Genomic DNA, 16,841 nt, shown 5'->3' with positions numbered 1-16,841 from the left:
CAGAGGATGAGACGGTTAGATAGCGTCATTGACACAATGAACATGAATTTGGGCAAACTCAGGGTGGCACTGGGGGAGGGGGCTGGCAGGCTGCGGTCCATGGGGTTGTGAAGAGCCAGACACAACTTAGTGATTAACAACAGCAGTGAAGAACACAACGGTTCCTCAATCTGGAAAATGGGCTTTTCAGAGGAATTGCCCACTGCTGACTGACTTTGCCAGAAGCCAACAGCCTTTTCCCAAAAGGCCCAATCATCACCCATCTTCCCCCCCCACCGCCCAAGCAGGCCCAAATTCTTCCCTAAAATCATTGGCCTGGGATGAGGATGGGAAAACTGAGGCAAAAAAAAAAGAGGGCACAGCCGGTGATTGCTTTTGAGTATATGGTGGAGCCAGCTCAGCTGCCTCTTGGGAGAAACAGCTTTTATTTTAAAGTACATCCGCTTTGTGCACCTCAAACGGTCAGCGTTACAATCATGTTTTTTCTCTGACGTAAAATACGAGGACGATGGTTGGGTCTGAAAGGCAACGTAACTCAGCTGATGGAAGAAGAATGACGGAGAACACAAGCCGTGGGGAACTTGTGTGTTGCCGGCTGTATGAAGCATCCTTCGATCAGCCTTTAGCCAAAGGAGGCGAGCGGAAAACCGCGCACCGCCAGTGCAGCCAAATCCTGAACTTTTGATGTTGTCACCTTTCCCTCCCAGACCCAAACAGGCTCTTTCCTTTAACTCTGCAAAAGGCAACTAAAGCAACTCCAAAAAGCAGCTCAGCAGAACAGCATCAATGCTCCTTCAAGAACACCAAAACCATCCGAAGGTGCTCCGTGTGCCTCTTTCCCAGCACCCACCCCTGGAACAGCGGCCTGTTTACCACCCCACCCACACCCCAAATCTCAATTACATTCCATTACAATATAAAACTTAAATTACTTGTTTTTTTAAAAAATATTACTAATATAGATTTCCCATCTTAAAATGCCTTATACATTTACAGTACTTAGAACTATTTCATAAGCTGATGAGGTTTTTAAAAGGGGGGGGCAAGTGAGAAAGAGAGAGATTTGTTTTTCTTAAGGGAGGGGCTAGGAGGAGGAGATGCATAGTGCAAATTTAAAAAAAGGGAAAGTGGAAACTTCCTTAACTTCCCAAATGTAAATGAACAATATGAGTTTCCCATAACTGTACATGCAATAAGTTAGAGCAAGCGATATGACGAGAGCGAGGGAGTCACTCCACAATCTGAAGCTGGTGATTTGGCCGAAAGGCAGCCGAAGACAGGTGTCGGGTATCGGCTTCGAGGTCTCGCCGCAATCGGATGGAACCGGCCTGATCATGCCTTGTATTTCTCTTTTCCGGTCTCGCTGATCACACAGATGTGCTGAAATACAAAATGCCTCCGAATTAATAACAAGGCGGAGATCCACCAGTTGCCGAGTCTTGTATTGAAAGCCAACTTCGGAGGCGCGTTACAGGGCCGCCCTGTTCAAAGTAAACTCTCTGCCGCACCAGTTTAATAGGTAGTCCTCAGTTTACGACCATTCCTTTAGCGGTCTTCTGAACTTACAACGTGACTTAGCAACGGCCCTCAGGCTTACGACAGTTGTAGCATTCTCACAGTCACGCAATCAAAATTTCGGGCACTTGGCAAACAGTATGTGTGGTTGCCGCATCCCAGAATCAAAATGGGCCTCAGACTGAAAAAGGGGGCTGAGGGCTGTGTGAGCAGCCACGATGACTCTGGACTTTTCCAGCGTGTTGCTTAAGAACAGAAATCCGCTCCTATTGTTTCGTTTTGACCCCACGGCTAAAAGAAGCAGAGCAAGGGCACGGGGGAAACGCAGTTTTTTTGAACAAGATGATCTGTGCTAATTACTTACATTCAAATCTCTGAAGTATTCGTTATAATCTAGAGCATATCCAACCACAAACTTGTCCGGCACTTCAAAACCAACAACTGAAAAGAACCACAATAAAGCAGAAGGTTAGGCTGTGTTTGGGACAACCATGTTAATAATGTTAATTATGGTGCCACCTTGCATAACTGGTGAGTGAAGAGTGCTGCAGCAAAAATGGCACGGGCATTTTAAATAAAAATAAAACCAGGTTTGTTACCCTAAGTGGGTAAGTTAAACAAGTGGCATTTTCCTACTGTCACTCAAGGTGCTATGACGAGTAAAAGAACAGAGGAGGAAGAGCTTCCTCAATTTAGAGCGAATACACACACTGCAAAATCACACTCGACCCCAATGTTGTTAAGCTGAAACCCTAAACACAGTCATTATGGAGGAAATCTCTCAAACACAAGGGGGCCGAGCCCTGGCTTACACTCTTAGCTGCTTTGGCTTAGATTCGCTTACAAACACAGCCAGCAACCGGATTTTTCAAGGCCCAGAAAAGCTGTTCCTGTAAGTCCGCTCGGTCCTCTGCCCACAGGAGCCTCCCTCGGTTGACCAGTTTCAGCCCACTGTTTTCTGGTTTCAACAGCATTCTCTTACACCTGGGCCTCTGTTACAGTCCAGATTACACTATGATTACACAAGAGTCACTTACAATCAGGCCGGTATCCTACGCTTCGGGGTGTCCTTTTCACCAACAAGCTGTCAAAAAATCAGTCAAACCAAAGTCAGCTCATGTAACTGATAGGGCAAAAGTGATATGCAATCCTACATTCCACACTAGCTAAACCAGGGGTATCCACGCTTGGCAACTTGAGGCCTGTGGACTTCAACTCCCAGAATTCCCCAGCCATCTGGAAGCTGAAGTCCACAAGTCTTAAAGTTGCCAAGGGTTGTGTTCTGTCCTTCTTTATAGGTGTAGCAAGAAATAATCAGCAAACAGAGAGCCAGCGGGACCATCCTTGTGCAATTCTCCAGGTTTTAGGTGCACACAAAGGCTGTTTCTTGACTCGGGAGAGGAGCCGAGGAAGAACCCCAGGGCCGCGCTGCCTCCTTAGGCAAGGCAGGATGAGAAAGGGGAAACACGGCCCCACTTCCTCCCCACATAGGCCTCTGCCTTGCTGTGAACTTGAGCAGCAGGAAAGAGCAAGTGGCCCACACATGCGGCCCGATGCATTTATTTTCCACAAGCCTACAACTCTTAAGAGTGTGGTTGTGTGTGGGTTATCTCTACCGTACAGAAGCCGGTTAGTTGACTGCTTGTCTGCTATCAGTGCTACATGCCTGGTCAAGGTCTGAGCATGACCAACCCTGGAGTAGCTTGTTATGGGCAACAGAAACCGGCAGGGGCTCAGCTTTCTGGTCCGGATCAGCAGCTACACCTTTCTTGTGAAATGCAGCGGATCAAACATCCTGAAAATGTTTGCTGGCTCAAAGGGAAAATCCGTAAGCCAAAAGGTGAGTCCCTGGTAAGACAGCCAGAGGTGCCACATTGGGAAATGGACTGCCTCCTGTCCCGGTCCATGCAGCTCCTGGATAAGGTTTCCCCCAATCTCCCTTCATGTGGGTAGAGCGTGGGAAGCAGGGAGCAATCTTAGCGACACCTTTGCCCCACTCATGATTCCGTGCCCTTCTCAACATCACAGATCTTAAGGAACGGCCAGAAAACTTCCAGATTCTCTGGTTGCAGAGAATGAAGCCCTCTCAAGTGACCACCTGGTCTTCAGTTCATCAGCCCACAAGACAAACTACTTTAGAAGAGTCAGTTACAGCAGAACCAACCAAGATTCAGAAATGGTCCGGACACAGTTCATAAAATAATTATAATTTGCCGCAGCTTCTGGAGACAGAATGTGGAGGCCGCAGTGATCATAAATATAAAATACAGGTCTTTTGAGAGCCATGTGAGATGGACACTGATACTCTGCCCCCCCCCCCCCAATATCTTCTGTTACTAAACCCTGGTTCACTAAAGCACATGAACAAGCCCACTTCCCAAGCTCATATTTTTTTAAGGAAAACAACTGAGAACTACTGAGCAAAAAGTGACATCCTCTGCTCGGATATGATAGCTGAAACGTTTCCCCTGAAGTGGTATCACTTCAGGCTGTTGGTTCCGTCCTGCCTGGGGGGGGCTTTAAAAAATGACAGGGAGGTAGTGAAGGGCGAGCACAGACCTTGCCACTTTGACCATCTTTGGATTGTACTGCTGGAGCAGGGACAGCAGAGTCTGCATTGTCTTGCCAGTGTCGATTATATCCTGAGGAGTAAACAAACGAAATGGATTACACCACCTGGCTTTGGAGGAAAAGTACAGCAAAGTAATGCTTCGCTGGGGCACATTATGCCTGGAAAAATAATAATAAAGAGAATATATCTATAGAGGAGTTAAAACTTGGTGAAGTGTCTTTTAGGGCCTTTTATAAAGGCAAGCAAACTTTGATGCAAATGATTAATGTGCATTTGGTCACAAAGATGGTTAATAAATCTTGTTTCAAGATTGTTTCAACCGTTCTCCTCATCCCTGTTTAGGAAGAACGGGAAGAAATGGATAAGTTTGAAGTTGCCTTGAAATTTGCAGCTGAAAGGTGATTCCAATCCACACAGCTTACTTAGACCTTACAAGGAACTCAAGGCAAAGGGCCCCAAATCATACATAAAGATAGTTAACTGCCAAATGAAGTACTTACTTCCACAATCAAGACATTCTGAAAAAGAAAAGACAGAATACCATCAGTAATTTTAGTTCAGCTTTACATTCCAACTTCTATTTTTCCTAATTTTTCCATTTTTTTACTAATCAACTACCATGTAATTATAGGTAAATGCTCCATTTATAAAACAGGCCAGGAGAAAATGGCTACAAATTGTACCTGGTGTTTAAATTATTCATGTTATTAACATCTCATTAGCGCATTCTTTGGGACTTTAAACAGATAAATTCAAACTTTAAATTCAAACAGATAAATTCTAACCACCAAGCAGTAACGATTAAAACTAAGAAAGACATTGAATTAAACGCCTTAGGAAGCACATCCTAAATGCTTTTAGTTTGCTAGCATTTTTGAATTGGTTTAAGTACTTCCTCGTGGCCAAAACTAACAAATGTTTTCGAACATACATCTAGAGAACAACTTTTTAAAACAGGAACTGTATGGTTGAACTTAGAAAAGGGATCACTTGAGACATCTGGAAGGCTTCGGAAAAATCTGTTTCTTTTTGGTCCCAGGATCTGGTGTTCAAAGCAACAGTGATGTGGTCAACATAGGTACCCCCTTGCTTAAAAGAGTTCATGGATTTAATTTTTCTGAGTTCATCTCCTCCCTTTCCTAAAGGAACAACCCTGCTCCCCTCACCAGAGACACAGTATACTCGGAATTGCAAAATTTACTGGGGCAGAAAGAACCCACATGATTAGCTAGCAAAGCTTTCTGAAAGCCAGAATGCAAGGGAAACTTGGCCATGCTTTGCATGGTGTATTGTTTTTTTTTTTAATGAAATGCTTTCACCTTAATTGCATTTCATTTTAAGTACATTCTGCTGATGAACACTGTATATCCGTGTTTTCCAGAGGCCTCTGTATCCATGTTCCGTATGCCTTCTTTTCGGACATACCTTCCCAGTCAAGGTTGATAAGTCATCCCCGCCAATTACTTTTATATCGCCAGTTGACTGATCATTCTAATTTTAGGCAGGAAAAAGAAGAGAAAAAAAAAGAAGTAAAGCTGTTATTAATACTACAGGAACCTCCAGGAAAGGAAAAAAAACAAACTACAGCCCCTTTTGAAATGGAAAGTTTTTAAACATGAGCAAGGCTGTGGCTTCATCCCCCTCATAGCAAGAGGAGAAGTCGTGTTTTCTTAGCTGTGACTCAAATAAGCCCAGTGATGCATCCTGCAAACAATTTTTTTTTCTTGCCTAACCCTGCAGGCCTAATGCACACATAGCTAAGCCCCACTGATTGAAATGGGGTTTATGCCCAGGGAAATGTGCACAGACTGCTCAGAGAGAGGCACCGTCTTTATCCTTCTGTTGAGACTGTTTCTCGCCCCAACCTAGATGTCACCCCTTGTTTGCTTTGAAGCAAAAAACCAATCGTAGTTCATCCATGACTGAACTGCATGTTCACAGTTAAGATCTGAAGGAGTCAGAAGGAGCACAAACTGTTTTCAGTTGCAGCCTGTTTTTCCCCCGTTTTTTGCCACCAAGGGAAGACCTAAGTATTCCACGTGCAGCATTGTAGGGCCCACAAATTCTAGCTGGCAATAAGCCAGATTCAAAAATTGTGTCTCCAACAGACCGACTTACACAGTAACTCTTCAGGCGGATGAAGTCGACGGTCATCGGAATGGACTTGTCGCTGTTCCGATTCAGGGCTTTTATATAATCCAGTAAATCAGCAAAAAATTTGTAGCCTCCCTTGAGCACACAGAGCGCAACGATGTGGTGGCCCCCCATGCCTTTCATAATTTCCCGGGCTAGCCTCTCCGTCCTGCAGAAAAAAAGAAAAACGGAGACTTACTATAAAATAGTCCTCGACTTATGATCACAATGGAGGCCAAAATTTCTGTTGCTAAGTGAAGCGGTTGTTTAATGAGTTTTGCCCCATTTAAGACTTTTCTTTCCAGTTTTTAAGTGAATCACTGCAGTTGTTAAAGTTGGAAACACATCTGTTAAGTGAATCCGGCTTCCCCATTGACTTTGCTTGTCCGAATGTCGCAAAAGGGGATCAACGTGACCTTGGGACGCTGCAACCGCCGTAAACGTGAGTCAGTCGCCAAGTGTCTCAATTTTGATCGTGTGACCGTGGGGACGCTGCAAGTGTGAAAACCAGTCACAAATCACTTTTTTCACTGCCATTGTTAACTTTGGTCACTATACAGGGACACTCGGTGTTTGCACCCAGGTAATCCACAAAGGTGGCGAGATTAAACAAACACGGCTTCTTTACCTTCCATCTGACAGTGAATAGGACTATCGGCTGGTCAATGACATGCCTGCTTTTTCTCACTTGCCAAGGTTAGTCCAATCGTGGTGCTGCCAAACAGCCTTGATCTTCCAGGGAACTTGTGCCAAAGCAAATCTCAGCCTCCACAAAAGATATCAGGCAGCCAGCTTTTGGAAAGGAAACTGAATCCAGTTTTGCAACGGCCTGATTATCAAGGCCCGAGAGAGCTGTCCAGCAACTCAAAATCAAAGCAGCGAAATGTTTTCAGGTGGGAGAGCCACGCTTCCAAAATGTGGCAGAAAAGCAGACCACGACAGTAAGCTTGCTATGTACGTTACATTATACACCTATTTCGTTTACATCCCATATTAAGACTTGTGGACTTCAACTCCCAGAATTCCCCAGCCGGCCGATACTGGGAGTTGAAGTCCACAAGTCTTAAAGTGGTCACCGTTGGACACCCCTGTTCTACGTTATGTCTTCCAAATATCTAAGGAAGACTATTCATCGTTTGATCCCACGTTTTAGTGAAGAGAATATTATTTATGAGAAAAACTGATCAGGCAGTTGCAGAAGCTGTATTATATTGCCCAGATTGCTAGGCATCTGCTTAGTACGGATAAAAAAAAAGATTAAGATTAATACTGGGGACATTTTTAAATGTATAATGCTTGCCATTTGTGGCGGAGAGGCAGATGAACGACTGGCCTTTTCTTATCACGGATCTGGCAGAAATGTCACAAGCCGTACCTAGCAGGTATTGTGCTTGTTTCAGGGGACGCTGTCCTACGTGGGCCATGTCTCCTACTTAACGTTCCTTGGCTAAATTTATACACCTTCAGTTTCAGAGGAATGAATTATATAACTGTTCATCATGGGAAGCTCCTTAAAGCAAGTTTAAACAGCTGGTCCTCAACCTACGACCACAACTGAGCCCAAAAATTCTGTCGTTAAGTGAGATGTTTGCTAAGTGAATTCTGCCCCATTTTACGACCTTGCTTGCCACAATTGTTTAGTGATGAGTTAGTAATCCGGTCGTTAAGTGAATCTGGCTTCCCCCCACTGACTTTGCTTGCCAGAAGGGGATCATGTGACTGCAGGTCGCTGCAACGGCCGTTAAGTATGAACCAGTTGCCAAACGTCTGAATGTTGATCCCATGATCATGGCGATGCTACAACGGTCGTTAACTGTGAAAAATAGTCATAGGTCACTTTTTTCCGTGCCATTGTAACTTTGCACGGTCACTAAATGAACTGTTATAAGTCAGGGACTGCCTGTAGTAGCTTGCAGGGAACCTGCATTTCAGAATAGATCTGTGAGTCAAACAAACCTGTCCATAATGAGTCCGTGAGGAATGTAGACTTTTTCCAAATCATCCGCATAATGTTTGGGGATGCAGAACAAATCCAGGTCGTAACCTTGTTCGTCGTCTCCAATCTAAAGGGGGGAAAAAAAGGAGCCCGAGGTCAGAGGCAATGCATGACGCGTCTCTGCAGAGACCAGCCACGTCAGAAGGCAGACCTGGGTTTCCTCCCCAACCCGAGGCCATGAACCGGTGGCCTGGGGTTTCGTGCCTGGCATTTTTGGGGCAAAAATCTCAGGGTGTGGCATTTGTGCTTTTCAAAATGAGTTGATTCTTCCAGACAAAAGGGTAGCGAATTTACTGCAGGCGATCTGGACAATTCAGGTTTTCTTCATTCATGTGAAATTCAAGTATCATTTACGAAAGAAAAAATCCCTGCTGGGAAAGAATGCAGGGGAGGGTCAGCAGAGCAACTAGAGGGCTGGGCAGGCCACCATTTTTGACTTCTTGAAAAAAATGCATTTATGCAAAAGCAGCTTTGCGTACATGGAATTAAAATACAGGCTGGCCAGGTTCACTGGACTAAAGTTTAATAACCAGACTGTTTTTTGACATTCTCCTTCCTCACTGCCACACCTTTCCTCCTTTACTAAACAAATCCGAAAAGAACTGCCACACAAATGAGCTTCAAAATAAGCCATTTCTACTTGTGGCATTGCCAACCCATTTTCCTTAACTTGGATCCCGCAGAAAAATATACCAGCTGGACACTGCTCTTCACTACAATCTGTGAGGAGCTGTGTTTCCATTAAAAGCATACAGTATTTCAGAATGCAGATAACATCTGCATCCCACAAGAGATAGCATTGCGGTCTGCGACTATAGATGCACCCACATTTTATTGAAAGCAGTAAGTGAGCTTGCCACGATTTGATCTTTGGGACCCCAGTGTGTGAATATCCTCTGCAAAGAATCCAGGCACCTGCAAGGAAGGGCCTATTCAGAACCATTTAGCAAATTTTAATTATTTTTAACCTATCCAAGCCATGATTCAGTGATTCCGTACCGGACAAAATGCCATTCTAACATATTAAAACCAAAGGCGTTTGGATGCCATTAAAAAAAAATTTCACTTTTAAACTGAAGCAAGCAACATTCCACTATCATTACAACTATATTTCAGTTTATGCAAAACATATGCTGGAAGGGCTCCCTGCATCGGTGCAGGGTTTTCTTACCCAATGTTCCGTGTGCTGATATGTTACCTGAGCACCATTATATAACTAGAGAAGGAATTCCTTATAAGTCAACATCTCTTGAGAAATGTTCTGCAGATCCAAATAACCAGCTGTACTGCTGAAGCAGATCAGCACTTGGTGCACTCTCTGTTAGAATGACATAAAGCTAGACCATTTCCTCTGCTTCTTTTTAATGAATGCACGTCAGGCTCAGGCAGACTGACTAAAAAGCAGATCTCAACCCAGAAGAGCTTCTGAGGTCAGCTCAAAGAGCAATATAGAAACTAGCATGATTAATAAGCAGCAATATTCCGATCACACTGGGGTTTTATGAACTCTTACAACATCACATCTGCTCTCATTATTAGTATCCTTTTAGGATAATTCACTGTCTTTTCCACAGCCACGTGCTCTTATCTTCAGTAAAAAGGAGCACTAAAACAAATAAACCAATAAAAAGCAGCTTGGAAGTTTACAGAGTCCTCCTTATGGTGCTCTGATAAGACTGACCTTGAGAGATTTCCCCCAGGTTCAAAGCTCTAGTTTACTACTACAGATTTAACAGAAGGGAAAATCGCATAGGTACATCATCTCTGTTTTTCTTTCATCTTAAAAGCCGAGAGTCTGGTTCCGATAAGTGTCTTCTGCTAACCATTAACCTACGACGTGCTAGGGCACAAAAGACACAGGATTACTTTAAAAAGCCCTCAGTTTGTAGCTGATATTTTTCTCTCCTTATCAAGTCTGTTGGAGCAGCCCAATACTTCCTGGAAGAGTGTCGCCCCTCCCCAATTAAAAAAGAATAAAATCAAAACAGAATTTCAGACAAAAAGGAAAAGAGCCCACTGACAAGACGAGGAAGCCTTGAGGTCCAAGATCTAATGTGATCTACTGTATTTTCAAAAAGTGCTGTAGATTTTGGACCTTTGGCTTCCTCACACAAGCCCAGATCTCTTTTCCCCTGAAGGATGAAACCGCTTTAGTCAAAGCTGATACAGACATGTTCTCCAAGCCTGGAGCAGGAAGTTGCTCATCTCAGCACGTGTCTGATGAAAGAAGGCTGCTGCTGCTGCTGGTGCCCATGCCCGTTTGCTAGCGAGGATCCAATCCACCAGGCTGGGCAGGCACCCGCCAAGCGGCTTTCCAGGATTCCAGGGAAGTGGAACCTTTTGGGATCTTTTGTACGGGGACCTCTTTTTTAAGGATAGCCCCTGTCAAGGTTGCCAGGCAGGCAAAACTTTTGAACTTCCCTCCCCGATTTGCTCTGGGACAGGCGGGGACGCTGCTTGGCATCTGGGTGGCACACACACACTCCGGCTGAGGCCTTTAAAAGGACACACAAACACACCGACAGAGGGTGGTGGCGATTATAATAAGCACTTCTCCCGGCTGCAGCTTTTCCCGCGGCTGGGCGGCTCAGCAGCCTCTCCCCCCAAATCGCTCTCCGGGGTGGGGCAGCGCCCCCCTCGCCCTCCTCTGCGGCTGGCGGCTGGTTCGTGCAGCGGGCCCCTCCCGGCTGCTGGGGGGTCGGACAGGCCTGACGATCACCCGTGGCGGGGCTCCCCCAGGGCACAGCGGGCACCTTGCAGGCCGCCACCCTCTGCTCGGCGCCCCCCCCCGCCCAAAGATGGCCCCCTCCTGCTTCCTGCGGGCCATCCCCCCGGCCAAGCGGGCAGGGTCCGCTCTTTTGGGGGAGGGGGCCGAAGCAGCAATGAATGGAGGCCCGCAGGACTCCCTGGGCCGAGTTGATCTGGAGGCGCTCTGGACATGCCCAGAGACCCTTCGCCCGGCGCTTGGCCTGCTCCCTCCATTCCCTCCCTCCGGCGAGAGGCCGCCTCAGGCTTGGACGGTGGTTTCCGCCCCCCCCCCGCCNCCGCCGGTGCTGCTGTTGCTGCTGCTGCTCCTCGCGGGGTCAGCGCGCGCGCCACGCCCCGCCCCGCCCCGCCCCGCCGAACGTGCGCGAGCGGCAGGGCGGGGGCGAGCGGGGGGAGGAGGAGGAGGAGGAGGAGGGGGGGCGCGCGGGCGCCCCTGGCGGCCAGCCCGGCCGCTCAATGGCGAGGAAGGGGCGGCGGTTCCCGCCAAAGCCGGTTTACCTCAGCTAAATCCGGGTTTGGGTAAGGCGCTCCCCCCCCCTCTCCACGCAAACACACACACGCACCCCGCAATCTGGCACAGTAACGGTAATCGCGTGAGTGACCCTGTAAGCCGCTCGGCCAGATTATTATAAATTATAAATAAAAATAAGAAATGAAATGGAAGTGTAGACACTGGCGGCCTAGATAGATGTCTCTGGCCGACTCTTTTCCTTAAATCTGGTTACCTCGGCTAATCAGGGTTTGGGGAAGACACCTTCTCTCCCCCCCCCCAAATGTGGCTTAACAGTAATAATAATAATGAAATATAGGCAGCCCCCTCTTCCTTTTAATTCTGCCCCATGGTTTTGAAGATTTGACATGCTTTCGGGGTTTTTTTTTAAATTTAATTTTATTGTACTGCTTCAAGGGAGGGAGGGTCGTGTTTTACTATTTAAATAAATCCACCGGGCCCGCCCCTATGCTCAAACCCAGAAATTTAGTTTTTCTTAGCCCCCCCCCTTTCTCCCGAAATAAAATGTCCTCATCCTCAAACTCAAAATCTGGGCTGGAAATTTGGAGAGCTTGTTCAATAATACGCATCTGGAGAGCACCTACATTGGGAAAATGTGTCTTAAGGATAGATGTTTATTTTTATTTGTATCTCTTACAAATAACTCAAGGCAATGAACACATCTAAACACACTTTCCTCTATTTTCCCCACAAACACCCCAGGAGGTGGGGTGAGAGAGCGGGACTGGCCTAAGATCACCCACCTAGCTTTCATGGCTAAGGCAGGACTTGAACTCTCAGCCTCCTGCTTTCTAGCCTGGTGCCTTAGCCAACAGACCAGCCTCACTAGGTTTGCTATCTCTTCCCCTTTGCCAGTCTCAGGATCCAGACTGGGAAACCGTGCAAGAAGATCTCAGAGCTGTTAAGAACTAAACAATCTGTTTCATCTGGATATTAGTTTCTTTTAGGTCTAGGTGAATAGAGGGCCATTTCCTATAAAATTGGTAGGCAGAAAGGTGCAAGCACAAGAAATCCTTCCAAAGTTGGGCTTTTTTAAAATCTTTGTGCTGCTCTTCTGAATGGCAGATGCCTGAGAATACCGAGTACCATTTTTTAATTAACAAAAAAATATGTTAAATTGCCCTTCTTTATAAAAGACATTTGACCTCTTGCTTATAACGCCTTTTGCTTTATTCTTGCAGAAACCGTTGGTACCAGTTGCACGTGTTGCTATGGTTCTCTTGGCATGTGCTAATTTGCACCCACCTGGGAGAACACCTGTAGACTGCAAAGCCCATTGATCGGGGACTCTGTCCTTTGTTCAGCAGGTAAGACAAGAAGGGCGTGTTAAATATTATTGGTGTTTCTGGTTCCAATGGTTGCATGGTAATTCAAGGCCGTTAGTAAACGGGAGGATGAATCCTACCATCCTTCTAATTTTAATTTCCTTGCCTTGAGATTGCTAAACAAATGAATGCAGGTTCTAGACAAGCAAACTTCTACCTCTCTTTGCAGCCGTACATGGAGGAACATGTGTTATATTTACCCAAAGTTCTCTTTCAGATGCCTCGATTAAACAAAGTAAGACATGGTGATATCCTTCAAATTACTCATTAATACTTACATCATTGTTACCAGATGTGCTGGATCATTATTTTATTTCCTGATATATTTTGGCAACTACAACAACATTTTAGAACTTTTAAGTTGTTGTATCTATGCTCTAGGACTAGGTTTGATCTTCATTATTATCTGCTGTCTCTTTCTTTTGTACTGCCTATAGAATTTTGTTTTGGGGGAGATCTGAAATGTAATAAACGTAGTTATTATCAGTGCTCCTGTGCATTCTAAAGAATAAAAATTATAGCCTCTGTACAGTATGGAATAGAACACATCTCTTATGTTCCAAGAGCGAAGCCCTATGCTAGTGTGGCTGATAATTCAAAGAAATAGGGAATTGTCTGGAGCATGATGACACATGTATTTTCAAAAGATAGCTGTTTCTCCAGCGGAATGAAGGAAAAAGACAGACTGTGCTCTGAAACCCAGAAAAGCCAATTTTCCTTGTATGCCTATGCCTGCATTTAAAATAAAACCTGGATTAGTTCTAATCCTGTTTTAAAAATGCAACAAAAACTCCCAAGTGGAACTAAAGAGCCTTTTTAGGCATAGCCAAGAATTACAGGTATTTTTGAAACAAGTGCAACACTATCATTTGGTCAGAAATAAATCTTGTCATGTTTAGGATGGCTTATTTCAAGTGAGCACAAGATTACAACACATGCCTTAGGAGCAGGGTCTTCTATCTCACATACTTCCTCTTAATTTCTTGCCTGAGATAAATTTTAGACAGTAACCTTTTTAGAAGCAGGGACAACTTTTTTATATACTTCTAAGGAATACACACACATTGATAGCACTATATAAATGAATATTTACAATAGTACTATTGAAGACTTGGTGGGAAATAAGAGCAAAGTCTGTGGAGTGTGTACAATAGACTAAGTTTCGTTCTTCTATAGGGCTCTTTTGTCCTAGAAGCAAAAATGCTGTTTGGGAGAAGCTATGTTCCAACACAATTGCTGTGACCCCAGTCCAGGAAAGTAAAAAAGCAGATTTACATCTGCAGCAGGACTTGATGAAGACAACATGGCCGAATACACGACATGCTTTCTAAAGATGCCTGTAGAAAATTCCTTGCAAGCAAAAAAAAAAAAAAATACAACAGGCAACGGACTGAAACAGGACCTTTCTTCTCAGTCCAACAGAATGTACTTACAAATTTTTATACATGGCTGCAAATGATCAATATTTTGATTTTCATTGCATCTTTTCCTCTTTAAGTTATGTATGTAGGAGTGTTCCCTCACTGCACCCTCAGCAACAATTTGCTAGCAGTGAATTGGAAGGGAAACAGTGTTCTCTATGGCCTTCAAAGCAGAGTCTACTGGAGACAGCGTCTGCACCGATTTGGTCAGTCACGGACACCAAATGGCTATTGAGCAGACTCATAAGAGGACCCTTATAACTGTTAGGGTGGGTTGTGCCTTTTATTCTGGCAACTTTGGTCTACTCAGAAGGACACAAAAAGCAGAATTACACCTTTTATTGTGAAAGACTGTTTTTGTTTTAAAAGCAAAATATCTGTGATGAAATTCTAATATTATTTCAGGCAAATAATGGAATCTGATCATTTCAACACTCTGCCCTTTTATGAACTTTGCAATGTGGAAAACTACTGCAGATTGAAGTAAGACTGGAAACAGAATTTCCCATTGAAGTGGCATGTACAACATCATCCTATTTTTAACTAAGTCCACAAGGCACAGTTTCCATAGCTGTCAGCTTTTCTCATGAATATCAGAATTAAACAGGAAGTTACAATGAAGTTTCATGGTCTTAACATCCAGAAGAGCAAGAAAGTTCTACCATCTAGTCCCAATTAGTCGTTTTAAATAAATGGAATGGAAATGGGAACTCCCACTGTGGCTTTTTAAGTTATGTTTATCAAAGAACAAAGAATAGATTTCTGGGAAATCAATAATCTTTACACTAGAGAGATCAGGTATTCATTCTCCATATACAATTTCAGCACATTACTTTTATTAGTCTAACTTAAAATTCAGAAAAATGTGCAAGCTTTCTGGATCATTAACCCCAACCAACATACTTTGTTAAATTTTTGATATACCGTAGTTATAGGACATTTAAAGAACACAACACAACCCATTCTTTTGAAAAACTGCACAGCCTGCTAAAAAAATCTATTTCAGTACAAGTGGCGCCTTTAATTTTGAAAGTTACATTACAAAATAAAAAAATTGGTCAATGGAGTAAAAGCAATTAACAGATTTATTTTTATACACAACTTTCCTACTAAACTGCATTCTTCCAGGAAGTTTTCAAACCCAAATGGATTGATTTCCAACTTGAGAGCCTTAGAGGTTCTTATACACAATAGTGAGTCCCTCAAGACAATGAAATGCATTTAAAAAAAAAAAGCAGACAAAAGATTAAAAATAAAAAAATAAACAAGACATAAACAAAGATATCACAGAAAGTTTTTTTGCAGTGTCAACTGCTAGTGGATGTTCTCAGTTTTTCATCCAACTGTCAGCCTGTTCCAATCTGCTGCCTTAATCTGACATTTGAGAGATAAGAAAAATATCTGAAGAGTAAAATTGGCAGTTTGCTAACTAATTTAACTTTGTTTTTAGAATAGGTTCAACCAAAACACCTGAAGTAATTACAAGAAATACCAGGATTCTATGGCGTCAAAACTGGGATGTTAAGACTTTAACATAATTTCAGCCATCCTTGCAGGTTAACAGCACTCACTGATCTGCCAGGAAACTTTGATGAAATATCAAAACATTCTCATATAGTGGTCACAAGACACAAAATAAATACTGACCTCTTACCTCAAAAACAAAAACAAAAAGACAAGACTCGATGTCTTATTTTCATTCTTCTTACAGCATACAGGATCTATATATATATATATATAGATATATATATATATTTGGACAAAACTTGTGTTCTACACAGCACAGAGCACTTGAGGTATGATGTCCAATAGAGGGGATTAAATTCCAAAGTGAGCATTAAGCAGTAACTTGGAAATCTAAGAGAAATGGGCCAGCATTGAACACTCCCAGAAGACAACACCTTGTTTTCAGTTATTCCAGCCACAGGGTTCAAATAAAAGGAGAGCGGAAGGAAAGAATGAACCACAGCCTTTTGGCATGACTCACAGCTTACAGTCAGCAGTGGCCGGAGCGATCTCCGGGCAGTAGAATCCTCCCAACAGAGCTACGCCAAAGACTCAAAGGCAGGTGTCTCGAGCTGAGAATAGTTTTTTGTACATTGGCCATTTTGCAAAAGGGATCAGTTCATTGCCTTCTGGTTTGCTTCTGTAATTTGCATGGGAAGAACAATGTAAAATGCACACATTCTGCAGCTGTGCTATCAAAACAGGCACATCCAAGTTGTAAGTAAAAACTTCTGACAGTCGCTGTGTTCACAAAGCCACTGAACGTTTTCCAAATCAGAAATTTAATTCCAGGTCCAGGAACAGAATTTACTATTTCAACATCTGCCACAGCGTTGACATTGTACAATTTACATCTCACTGATATCGTGTTTCTCTGTGTGTGTTTCTCCAGGCACTGCAGATTACCTACATAATATTGACATGTGAAACAACTTCTGCTGAAGGCTCATACACGTGAACGTTTCTGGCAGTTCAAGGACATTTCTAACAGGCAGTAGAAAAAAAAGTTACTAAGCATTAAAAAAGATTAGTAGTTATGGATGTCTTATTCATTCCCAGTTTAACTCAGTCACTTGAAACCTATTTAATAGATGAT

General features: G+C 43.7%; 1 protein-coding gene and 1 long non-coding RNA gene across 3 annotated transcripts; one reads left to right on the top strand and one right to left on the bottom strand.

Annotated features, from left to right (window-relative positions):
• Positions 1–378: 378 nt before the first annotated feature.
• HPRT1 (hypoxanthine phosphoribosyltransferase 1) lies at positions 379–9,230 on the bottom strand. The gene is made up of 9 exons (XM_015832426.2): positions 9,216–9,230; positions 8,177–8,283; positions 6,206–6,389; positions 5,513–5,578; positions 4,588–4,605; positions 4,075–4,157; positions 2,553–2,599; positions 1,880–1,956; positions 379–1,380 (listed from the first exon to the last, which is right to left on the bottom strand). The coding sequence occupies exons 1-9, from the start codon at positions 9,228–9,230 to the stop codon at positions 1,333–1,335; spliced, it is 645 nt and encodes a 214-aa protein (XP_015687912.2). The 3' UTR covers positions 379–1,332.
• A 2,212-nt stretch (positions 9,231–11,442) lies between these two features.
• Positions 11,443–16,742, top strand: LOC107303253. 2 transcript variants are annotated; one of them, XR_001549411.1, is made up of 3 exons: positions 11,443–11,501; positions 12,675–12,800; positions 16,638–16,742. It is a non-coding gene; the product is annotated as an uncharacterized LOC107303253 (long non-coding RNA). The 2 variants fall into 2 exon arrangements; XR_001549412.1 differs by lacking the exon at positions 16,638–16,742 and adding an exon at positions 14,645–14,910.
• The last annotated feature ends 99 nt before the right edge of the window (positions 16,743–16,841 follow it).

Source organism: Protobothrops mucrosquamatus, unplaced genomic scaffold (genome assembly GCF_001527695.2).
Source record: "Protobothrops mucrosquamatus isolate PMUCROS unplaced genomic scaffold, P.Mucros_1.0 scaffold4, whole genome shotgun sequence".
Lineage (NCBI taxonomy): Eukaryota > Metazoa > Chordata > Lepidosauria > Squamata > Viperidae > Protobothrops > Protobothrops mucrosquamatus.
Note: the sequence above shows the minus strand (reverse complement) of the source record. Positions and strands in the feature narration are given on the sequence as shown.